Below are 12147 nucleotides of genomic sequence, written 5' to 3' on the forward strand. Positions count from 1 at the left end.
CCTGTCTGAAATAGCAGCTGGTTTTTTTGGTAGCCTGTGAAGCCGGAACACTGACATTTTGGGGCAAAAACCAATGCACCATTAACCAATTAAAAAGTACCTAAAACCTACATCCACTTACACTTTATAATCAAAACCAGTACAAATCTGATAGGCACAAGTAAAAAGCATTTTCTTCACACCTCAATGCTCAGTTTTGAAACAGAAGCTGCCGTTAGGGAGTTCACCTGCTCTGAGGAGGTTATAGCACGGCATAACCCCCGCAGCCCAGCACCACATGACACCACGCAGCGCTGTACGGCCGGAAGGTTACGGTGCCACCGCTAAGCCCTCCTGCAGGTTACCCACTGGAGGCAAATGTTTCTAACATCAAGATTAGTTTGACAACGCGTTCAGCTTTGGCACCTAGTCCTGAGCCCTCCCATTTTCAAAAGAAATGTTAAACACAGCTATAGCACACAGCTGGTGTAACCCCAGTATCTTCTTCCTTTCCAATTATGCTTGGAAATAGGTGAACTCGCTCATGTCACTCCCTTAGATACAAAGGCTAGCACTTCGGATTTCTTAAAAACAATCACTTTGAGGTTGGAAAACTGGTTTTAAAACATATGAAGAAATATTAAACATAAAATTTATAAAGCAGGAATTCATACCTTTAAACATCAACAAGAAAGAGCATATTTGGAGAGCAATAAAGCTTTTTTTTAAAGGATATACTGACTAGCTATAGGTAAATTCATCTTTCCCTGATTGCTCCACTAGATCATCCCGGCTCAGTGCCTCGCAGCTTTGCAGATTTTGTCATACACTTCTGGAAAGGCGTCCTTGCAATTCATTTGCTCCCTCAGCTTGTGGTATAACGAACCATCAAACATATCCCAGAATTCCTCACGGGTCATATAGCAATCTGCATACAGCATCTGGAAACTGGAGGGGGGAAAGAGATAGAGATTCAGTATTAGTTGTGCCACAAGATTTTAAATAGAATATTAAAAGGAAAATTCAGGGCAAGCCATGAATAGCAAATATTCAACAAACAACATCAACAATGCTTTTTCAAAACAAGCAAATGTAACTGTTCACATGGGTTACACTGGGACATTTGGCTTTTCATTAGTTTTGCTACTACAAAGAGAAAAGGAGAACGAGTAAAAAAAGTTTATAAAACGGTGGTTCATGTTTAGACATCCTAACCACGTGCAGCCAAATCTTCTGACAACTTGTATCTAACAACGTGTGTTCACAGAAACACAAGGCTAGAGAGAACTTCAACAGTTCCCCCAAATCAGGAGTCTGGCCCCTTGCACCGAAAATCACACATAACCTAAATTCTCCCTGACAAATACTCTTCTATCTGCTTTTGAAAGCCTGCTTCCCTTTTTCTTACATTCAAACCCTTTTAATTCCAGCTTCAAAAAAATGAAGTATTTTTTCTGCATGCTTTCTTATGATCCATGGAGGTACACTCACGGTGTCTCGTACCAGCCTGTGTTACAAAAAGCACTCAAGGCAGATGTAACAATATGATCTTTGACTTTTTAAGGTTTCTTTGAGTGGGACATTGAGAATATAACTGGGAAGGCAAAAGCCTGCCAAATCAGACCAGGCTGAGAAGATAAATTTAGTATAAATGAAGCAAAGTATAACAAAGGTCCATTTACAAAAATAAATGAAATCATTATTTAGCTGTGGACCCTTCCTTACTTTCATACTGTGTGCTCTGAAATGCAGCTGGCATCAGAGTACAGCAGTAAAACACAAACTGTTGCAGAAAAGCCCTATTGTTGTGTGTGATTACGGAACTGTAAGAATAAGCATTTATCCATTGTTCATTTCCCAGTGACAGGTAGAAAAGAGACAAAACTCTGTTAGTAAGGAGCTTTAAATTAAAAGCTTAATTTCAAGTTAATTTAAAAAAGCTTAAAATTAACTTTCCGTTGCTTTGTTCTCTAGCAGATCACTTATTGCAGCTAAAAGTCATTTCCACTCTCCAAATCATCTCAAAGCAGACTCACCAGTGTTACTCAGCCACATGGGATATAATCAGTTAGACTGAGAAGTAGGTCAAAATAGAAATGTGGATAAATTATTCTGACAGTGTAGAAATACCACGTAGTTGTGTTTTGTTCCCGAGAAACAAGTCTGTGACTGCTTCTCCGCTGACACTACCACAGCAAATTAGGCTGGCACGAGTCTGTGACAGATGGTGGGCACATACCTCACGCCTACTGCGGTCCTGTGGAATAAGAATCAGGGCAGGGAAAAGCAAGCTACAGAAGTACAAGTTGTGAGGGAGGAAAGACTCCCACCACCGTGCAGGGACTGCAAGGAAGAGTCAAGGCTGGCCTCCCTGTGCAAGGACACACAGCACAACGACGGGGCAGAGCCGCAGCATGACGCTGCAAGGACTGCAGGGAGCAGGACAGCCCCAAGGGCAGGCAGGGAAGCTGTCCAAACTTTAACAGCCTGTGTGATTCCTGGAAGGACTGTGGCCAACTGCGGCCAAAACAGCACTTGCTCTGCCCCTGCTCTGAACTGGCCTGAAACAAGTCAGCCTCAGTATGCAAGTTCAGTGGCTACCTTCCTGAGGGCTGGGCTAGCCAGCCTGGCTGAGAGCGGTCACTGACCCACGCTAACACTGCTTCTGGACAAGCAACTGGCCAGTACGGACTTGCTGAGGTCTTTCTGCACCTGGGTGCATGGATGTATTGTTGCAGCAGACACTCTGCTCCCAGAGCAGCCTGGAGCTGGAAGGATGCACAGGTGACCTGAAGCTACCCAGCTCCCAAATACACTGTGAGAACTTCAGCCGGTGCTCTCGTTTGTTTGTTTAGTTGGTTTTACAATCAAATAACTAAAGTGAAATCACATTTAAAAATCCTAACATCAAAACCAGACATTAAAATTAGTTTTCAATTATTGTGGTTGTTAAATTACTGCAATATTAAAGTGCTGTGGGATTAAATAACTGATTAAACCAGACAAGTGTCAATTATATGGCATTATTACTAGTCTAAGGAGTGCGATCCTTACCCATGCACACTTCTTACAAACTTTTCCATTTGCCTCATCGAAGCTCTGGCTTCAAATTGTTTCCTTTTGGGCTCTCCATAAGCTCCTATATCCACGTAGAGTTCTGCTTCATCCCCTTTTGGGTGGACCATGCCAGGATTATTGGGCAGTATGAAAGGACATAACCAAAGAGGGTACACCTGCAGAGGCAAGAAAACACTTTATCACTTATTTTTAACAAAACAATCCTTTAAGCTATCTTTTAATAAAGGTGACAGAATGAAGAGTTAAGAGGACTCCTTCCCAATTTGGGATCGAAATGTACACCCTCTTCCTTTCCAGTTCTCTTGATGTGGTTCTTAGCTCCACTTTGTAATGACCATAACACCAACAGATTGAGATGCTCAGAATATGTGCAATGTCGTCCTAGAATTACATCTCCTCCCTCTTAAATATTTGAAATGAAAAAAAGATATCCCTGACCCCAAAGCAACAGCTGAATACACATACTGAGTAAAAAGGGAATGAAGAGTTTTCTTTTCGAGGTCAGTCCAAAAGTGAAATTGCCAAGTTTGTACTTCTTACACTAAAATAAATTCAGAAACAAAAGCAAGGAAGGGAAATGAATTCGCACAGTTTGGGTTTAGTGAGACCACCAGTGATTTCAGGGGAAAGAAAAATCAGTTCAAGTTTACTAAGTGATGAAATCTTTTAGAAATGTTTGCCTTCTACTAAAAGTTGAATCTCATGGTTTTATTCTTTTTTTCAGAATGCTGCATTGATTTCTTCTGCTGCCTCGTGTCACAGACCTGCGAAGCACAGTACTCCCCAGGATACAATAACGACCTTTTACACAAGCAGACTATAATGCCTTAAGACCAACAGTCACAGTTCTTATGACACACAGTCCAAGATTCACTGCATTTTAAAAACACGTGTTCTTACGTTAAGGTCAACATGGAAGGTTTGGATAGATTTTTCAAGGGTCTTCACTGGCACCAACATGTCCTGTACAACATGGTGTTGCTCGTACAGCTTCCGAATAGCTTCTCCTTGGGTGAGTTTTAACAAAGAGATTTTTGGAGGAACCATCCAGCCAAACAGGTAACGGAAAACAGGGTTATTGCCAAAAGGAATGATATCCTTTAAAGAGGAGAGAAAAAAAGTTTGACTCAAGAATGCATAAATGAAACAAAAGACAATACTTCAGAATCCTCAGAGCAATATTAAGCCAGATTTTCAATAAGTTTAACTGCTGATACTTTGCTGAATTGCTGTAATACAAATATGAACATATAAGAGAGGCCTGGACTGACCAGCCCTGCCCTAGGACTCCTCTAGTTACAACGACTGATTTTCAGCCATATAAATCACAATGTTCTCCGCCCCAAATACTTTCAGACAATGAAGTTCAGAGAACAACAGGCTATTATCTTAACACAGCTAAGGGAGAAGTGCATGAGAAGCTGAACTTACAGAACTCTTGCAAGAATAAACACATACAGAGCAGGTCTTAGAAGAATTTTAAAGCTATAAAATTTTAAGTACTTCCTGCACAGTCAACTCCTGTTTAACTTCTCCGGGAGCTGAAGGGATTTGGTTTTGTGTAAATGCACACCACAACAAATACATTTATGCAATTCAAAGTAATGACCTTACTGCATAATTACTATTCTGAGTTTCGGCGGGGCAAATTTTCAGCCATAATTTCACATCCACATTTTTTCCACCTGTCAGTCTTTCAAAACCACTTAGTAGGTACAAAAGCTTAATGCTGAAATGTGTACTTAAGGTCTAAATTCAGAAAAGTACTAAAACAGAAATTAGGAGGTTATGATACAACACCTTATACATAAAGAAGTGCCTTTGGATTTGTTTTGCCCAAATGCAGGACTTTTAATTGCTGTAAACTTCACTGTTTTTTTCTGCCATGAAAGACAGAAGTGCTGCAAAGGGGAAGAAGGTACATCGTGCCTACACTGGGCAAGAGCAGAGTACCTTCCTGCAGATGTTATTTTCATTTTGGAACTGGTCTTACCTGGAGCTCCCAGAAGATACTGCGTGTATGTCTATGGTAATACTGTCTTGAGGGAATGTATTCTATTCCAGTCCTGTCAGCTTTCAAATACTTCTCCACATGTTTAAAGAACCACGGCTTATAGTAGTTGCCAATTCTGTTTATCTACAAGAAAACGTTCATTCATTAGCAAACACCAACGCAGGTAACAGTTGCACCTCACTAGACAACATTAAGTATGGCCCCAAATTCCTTTACTGTGAATAATCAATGTTATACCCTCGGTGACACTTTGAACAAGACTGTCACAGGAGATCTAGGGAGCCTTCATTTCTCCACGTGCATGGCTCCTTCCTACCTTTCTTGCCATTAAGGTTTAATTTACATAAGGTTTGCTAAGGCTTGCCTGTTACCAGCTAATTAAGGCACCAAGGACAAAACCGGATTCCTAAAATACCGATCTCTCAACCCATCATGAATCCAAAGTCTCATTATGGCAGAGGAGAAACATCGAGGTTGAAGGTTGCAGTCCCTCCTGTAAATGTCCCTGATGTGTTTTACCAGTATTAACTGTATTAAAAGCTTGCTGGGAAAAGAGTTACTCTGCAGTTTAAAACAGCATTGTTCTGTATATGAGAAAAGATACTTCTCTTCCTCCTTTAGGTACTGCAATGAAAAGGCTGTAGACTAAATTATTTGCTAGAATAATGAAATCAGTGGGTCATTCTCCTCTCTCCTCCCAAATAACAAATGGTAGGATGAGAGGAAACGGCCTCAAGTTTTGCCAGGGGAGGTTTAGATTGGATATCAGGAAAAATTTCTTCACCAAAAGGTTTATCAAGCATTGGAACAGGCTGCCCAGGGAAGTGGTGGAGTCACCATCCCTGGAGATATTTAAAAGATGTGTAGATGTGGTGCTGAGGGACATGGTTTAGTGGTGGACTTGGCAGTGTTAGGCTAACGGTTGGACTCAATGATCCTTTCCAACCAAAATGATTCTGTGATTTCTTATCAATTGAAGAGATTTAGAGTTCAGACTTTCTTGTAGTAACAAAGAGCTGTAATTTAAAATATTCTGATGGACAGATCTAACATTTAATCTCCTGTTAAGAGTTTGTTCCAATCTTATAATGATTCTGGGTTTATATTGGCATATAGTACAGCTTCAGCCAAACTTTGGGGATATTCTTTATCTTTGTGAGTAACTTCCCTCTAGTTACCTTGCTTTGCTCAGCTTCATCAGTCAGGACTCCTGTCATGATGACCGCTTCTTCCAAAGAATACACAAGCCCTTCCACAAAACTATTCTCCTTTTTCTTAGATTCTTCAGTAAACTTGTCACAAATCTTCCGCAGTCCTCTCACAGGCTCATAATGTATTTTGACGTATTTCTTGGCAGGAATCATTTTTATTTCTGCTGCAACCAGGAAACCCAGAGTACCACAAGACCAAGGCACTGCATAAAATAGGTCTGAATTTTCAGTCTGCAAAAAGTATGTCATACTAAATCATATATCCATACTGATAACTCTCAACAACATTGTAAATGATAGCAAAATAACATTTTGTCTTACTGGTGAACATCTCACAAGGCTTCCATCAGCAAGAACAAGTTCATAGGCTGTGCAGGTATGTTGAAAAAGTCCATAGATATGGGATGAAGACTCAATGCCAGTTCCCATGATCAGGCCACCTTGTCAAGAGAGCACATAACAAATCAAATGAAACACACTCCAAAATGAAGGTGGTTTACGAGAATAAAACCCCATTTTTAAGCTCTGGGCACGGCTTTTAAGACTACTTAAAAAAAAAAAGGAAGTGCTTATAACATAAATACCACAACAGAACATAAGGTTCAACAGAATATTTCAGGAACTTTTAAAATAATGCAACATGTTACTGCAAAAAAATCTAATGAAAATGCAGCAAAATCAGTGAGTCTCTTGTCGTCACAATGACTCTTACCTACTGTAAGATCATCAAGCTCTGGTACCACAGGAATAGTCCAGCCCATAGGATTCAGGTGTGCAGTCAACTGGCCCATGGTGACCAAAGGTTCCACACGAACAACCTAAAATGCAGAAAATCCCAATTCCCCCCACCAAACACAATTAAGTGTTCAGCATTAACAACCACAAAACATGGCGAACTGGATTGTACTTCCATCTGTTATCAGAATTCAGAGGCTTACTTTCCTAAGGGCACTACTAAAAATAGTTGAAACTGTTTAGTGATTCCTCCTCTGCCTCAACATCTTGTTGCTCAGTCCCCAAAACCATAAATCAATCTGGTCTTTGAGACTTCAGCACATAAAAGCTAAGCAACTCCATATGCTGTTTTTTTGGATAGAATGATCCAAGCACACATTGTAAAACCTGAAATCTGATGGGTCTACTGCTACAAAAATCCTTTGTTCTTTATGAAATCTAATCTCCTCTTCAGCTACCAACACAGTAAAAAAAAAGCCATAAACTTCATTATCACGAAAGCTCTGTGATGAATTTGTTACCTGTCTTTCACTGTCCACTTCCAGAACATCCATTAAGTTGATCATGATGTTCTTATGAGTCTTCTTATACTTTCCAACACGAAGTGATACAGTCAACCAGCCAGGACGGCCAGTGCACATGTATCTTTTGCTGCCTTCATTTTTCCATTCCCGAACCTGCAAGAGGTAACAAGTGAAGTGATGCTGTAAGACATACACGTCGTCAGTAATGAATACCAGAAATATTTCTCCCTCGCTGTGAAAAAGCATTCAGGAATATTGTCACTCCTCTACACGCATGTTGCCTGCAAGTAACAAAGCCTGGGTGTCTCTCTGTTTAGTAGTGATGCTTTAGAAGTCTTTCTGCAGACCTCTGAACTTCTACATAAAATACCACCAGAGCCTAGTCTAGTTTTGCAGAGGAAACATTTCTAATACTCTGTAGCTTTTGGGGTTTTTTGGAGATGGGATTCAGAAAACTTGCAAGAAACTAACAAAGTTTTACTAATCCACAGGAAAACCTACACTCTAAGGGAGGTATTATCACTGTCATAAATAATCTTAGTTCTGTGAAGGTTAATGAATCAATGCCTCTTCCTAAACACACAAAAAATGGTCTGAGCCTGCAAATGATCGGGCAAAGGGAGAAAAGTTGAGAAGGAAAATGTGTAAGCTGTAAACATGATACAGGAACTTTGCAAAGCCACAGTGGTTAACTTGGGAGAACAAACATCAATTGTAGCATTTTCTTTAAATCTCAACTGCTACTACAGCTGGTGATAAAAAACCCAACCCCAAACTCTCACAGAATATCTCTGTGCACATTAATATCCATCTGCAATGAACATAAGAGCCAAGGAAGAGAACAGAAGCAGAGCTGACAGAATTACCATTAATACTAGAGAGAACAGAAACACTGAGGACACCTGCATTTCTGGGTGGAAGAAAAGTTTCGGCTCCCCTTCAATCATCTCTTGGAACTAACAATGCTGAGAACCTGGATGTAAGTGGTATTAAAACACGGTATTAAGGCAATCATCCAAAGGGTAACATTTTCATGTTACGCACACGCACCCACGTACGTGCCTGAGCTGTGTGAGTGTACAGAGGTTCAGAGCACATCCCTAAGGATGCTGCAGCGACAGCAGCCGGACAGCCGCTCCTGCACTCGCCAGCTGTTGACGCCGCAACTTCGAGAGGAGTTTCAGACGGGGAAAAAAACCCCACAGGGGCAGAAACACCCGCTGGCTTTTATTCCTTTTGCTTTTTCCCGCTCCCTCTGTCGCAACCGGATTCAAGGCTGGATTTTGCCCCGGCTCCGGGAGAGGCAGAGGCGGGGGGGGTGGGCCTTGCTGCCAGGCCCCGGGCAGCCCCGGTGTGCACCGCTGGCAAGGAGCGGGACGGCAGACGAGCTCTCCTCCCGCAGAGCCGCCCCCCGGCCCGGGGCGGGGGTGCGGGGGTCCGGCCGGGCCTCACCTGCGCCTGGATGTGGCGGACGCGCTGGGCGTGCTGCCGCGGGGCGCTGTGGAGGCGCCAGACGGCCCAGGCGCGCAGCTGGTAGTAGACATCGAAGAGGATGGAGAGCGGCATGAGGAAGAAGCAGACGAAGACCCAGCGGTGGTGCACCAGCACGGCCTCCAGCCCGCGGTGCCGCACCCATAGCAGCAGCAGCAGCAGCCCCGCGCCCAGCGACCACACCGGCGACATGGCGCCCGCCGCCCGCCCGCGCTCCCTCACGGCCGCCGGCACCCCGCCATGCAGCGCCCGCCGCTCCCGCCTCGCCGCTCGGCCCCGCCCCGCCCCCGCCCGCACGCCCTCCCATTGGTCGCCGCCGGCCTCCGCCGTGAGGCGAGGGGAGGGGAGCGGCCAATCGGGACGCTCCGGCGAGATCGGACCAGGCGCTGAGGCCGCCGATTGGCTGCGCGCGGCGGGCCCCGCTCTCCCCTCACCGCCGCGGCCGCCGGCCCCCCCTGGCCCGCTGACCGCGCCGTGCGGTGGGCCCTGCCGTGGGGCGTGGGGGGGCCGAGGGGACCCCGGCCAGGGCTGGCAGGGGGCCCGGGGCACGGTCAGACCCCCGGCCGGGGCTGGCAGGGGTCATGAGGCGTGGGACAGGGCCTGAGGGGGAGCATAGGGCAGGGACAGGCCCTGGGGCAGAGGACCTCCCAGCAGTCAGGGTGGAGGGGGAGCATGGGGCTGGGGACAGGCCCTTGGCAGCTCTGTGGTGGAGGTGCTGTGGTGGCCTGTGTCCTTTGGGCAAGGGGCTCACCCTGGTGCCTTCGGGTTGGCGGTGCAGGAGCAAAACAGCTCTGTGAGCCTCTCTTGGGCACCCTCATGGTGGTGTTTTAGGTACCAGTGAACCTGGCAGTGCAAGTGTCTCCCACAGAAACTCAAAAGTGCCATGCAGTCCAATTTCTAGAAGGAAGAAAGAGATATCCCCCTCCAAAACCTGGCTTGCTCTCTAAAACCCTGGTGCAAAATTCCTCTCCTCTCACTCTCCATGATGGAACAGCAGGAGGGAAAATTATATAAAGTCTGTGAGGAAGATAAAGCATTTTTTAAGCTAAAATCCGTGAGGTCCCTCAAAAGGTGTGCTGTTTGAGAGGACAGTGGCAGAGCTGCCCCACAGTCAGTGACCGCTCCAGGCGATGCTGATGCAGCGCAGTGCAGTCAGGAACCCGGGAGTTCAGAGAGGAACATGGTGTTCTAGGTGTTTTGTGAGGGTGCTACCACGGTGACGTGGCACACTGACGTGTCAGATGGTGCCTCTTCCTCTTTGTCAGCAGGACAAATAATCACCTTTGTCTTTAGCTGCCACAGGAAATACTGGGGAGGGATCACTGCGTGGAGGTTCAGAGATCAGCTGTGGCAGGCAGCCACACCTTGTGGGCTCCTTCAGACAACTCGCAGGCTTTGTTTTGAAACCAGTTCATTTTTTGTCCCCCTGCTTTTATCGAAAGACTGGTCTGAAACTTCCCTGCTCTGACGTTTGAAAATGGTCCCCTGATTTCCAGCCTAAATTTATTCACGGCGAAATTCTATTCATTGCACTTGTGCCTAGTCTGCCCACTAGCTCTTTTCTTTCTTACATCTGAGTTGATGTTACCTGCTTTTGTTTACCAATTTGTCTGCTGACTGGAATTATGCATGGAAAAGAAGTTTCCCATGCCCTAAGAGAGGTTATTTTAACCTCGCTGAAGGAGATTAATAAGTATTCTTGACCTGAGCGTGTTCGAGTGCAGGGTTTATTGGATAACACCATCATTTATTCACAACGGGATATTTATACCTTCAGTGTAAATACTATTTTGAAATTGTTTTTATGAAGGCTCATTAAAATGTTTATAATGTTTTCCGTGTTCTACTCTTGTTTTTGTAAGGTCCTAGGCAGCAAGAAGGGAGTAGGTGAGCTGAAAGATTGCGTTGTGAAACCACTTTAAACTGAGGAGTGAATCACCATTAAGATGATGATGAAATCGCCTGCATACCTAGTGGGTGATGCCAAACATCAAAAACACAGCAATCAGAAGGGAATGAGGGAAGGGGAGACAGATGTTTTAAATGCTGATGTTTTTCAATTTTAGTTATTTTATGTGTGAGCAAAATTCAGCAGCCTAATTAGGCTTAGGCTCATCTGCAAATGTGGTTTGAAAAGCTAAGATTCCCTCAGTATCTGCAGTAAGACTAAAATCCTTGGTCTCTTCAATTAAATTATCATTTTAAGTGTGTTTAAGCTGTTAGTGCTTCTTAAAAAAGCAGTCCTCTTCCCTTCCTCTCCTCCCTCCCTCCCCTGCCATCCCGTCCGCCCACTCATGCTGTTCTGGGCAGGCTGTGCAGTACAAATGCTTCTGCTGTCTCTTAGTAAAACAGGTTGGAGAACTGATGTGACTGAAGAATTGAACTGGTTTTTACATCATTTTTTCTCTGCCTGGATCAGCTCTCTGGTGGAGTTCACCCCACCCATGCTTGTGTAGGTGGGGCGCAGGGAGCAGGGCAGGGGCTTCTCATTGACTGTGCCCGAGTTGCCCATCTCCTCAGTGAAAGCTCATCACAGATCGCCCTGCCGACGCTGTGCAGGACTCTGTCCATTACCAAGCAGGATTTAGTAATAACTAAAGGCTTTTGGATGAGGAAAGAATGAAAAGATGCAGCTGTTTGTCCAAGGAGACGGCTAAAAGGGACAGGATAATAATGTACAGAGCATCTGAAGTAGGCTGAAAACTTCTGTCTCCATAAGAAAAGTATCCAGAGGCATTCAGAGGAGCCAAAGAAAGGCGCTGAAAAGCGTTAGAAAGCCCTTTTTTCATGCAAGCTCTCATAGCCCTGGCACTGACTGCCACTGAGCTGCTGGTGAGTGGTACCAGCATGTCGAAAGAACGGGCATTTTAATAGTAATCATTATGAAAACTAATCAAGAATGCTGGGATGGCTGCAAGCCTTCGTAATTCAATAAACAAACCAGGCAACGGTAATGAGGGGTTAGGAGTACATTTCCCGAATGACCTACCCTCAGGTTTCCTGCATGTTTGTTTGGCAGAGAGCTGGTGCTGTCGGAGATGGTTTCAGAGGGCTGGAGGGCTGTGGTGCTCAAACTGCTGTGTGAGAAGCTCCCTCTACTGAGAAAATCAAAGTA

The 12147-nt window shown here is 44.6% G+C and overlaps 1 protein-coding gene across 1 annotated transcript; it reads right to left on the reverse strand.

The window, feature by feature from the left end:
- Nucleotides 1-643: 643 nt before the first annotated feature.
- DHCR24 (24-dehydrocholesterol reductase) lies at nucleotides 644-9250 on the reverse strand. The gene is made up of 9 exons (XM_068406897.1): nucleotides 8994-9250; nucleotides 7539-7694; nucleotides 6995-7100; nucleotides 6604-6722; nucleotides 6250-6513; nucleotides 5051-5194; nucleotides 3958-4155; nucleotides 3034-3212; nucleotides 644-927 (listed from the first exon to the last, which is right to left on the reverse strand). The coding sequence occupies exons 1-9, from the start codon at nucleotides 9222-9224 to the stop codon at nucleotides 774-776; spliced, it is 1551 nt and encodes a 516-aa protein (XP_068262998.1). The 5' UTR covers nucleotides 9225-9250; the 3' UTR covers nucleotides 644-773.
- Nucleotides 9251-12147: the final 2897 nt, after the last annotated feature.

Source organism: Nyctibius grandis, chromosome 8 (assembly GCF_013368605.1).
Source record: "Nyctibius grandis isolate bNycGra1 chromosome 8, bNycGra1.pri, whole genome shotgun sequence".
NCBI lineage: Eukaryota > Metazoa > Chordata > Aves > Nyctibiiformes > Nyctibiidae > Nyctibius > Nyctibius grandis.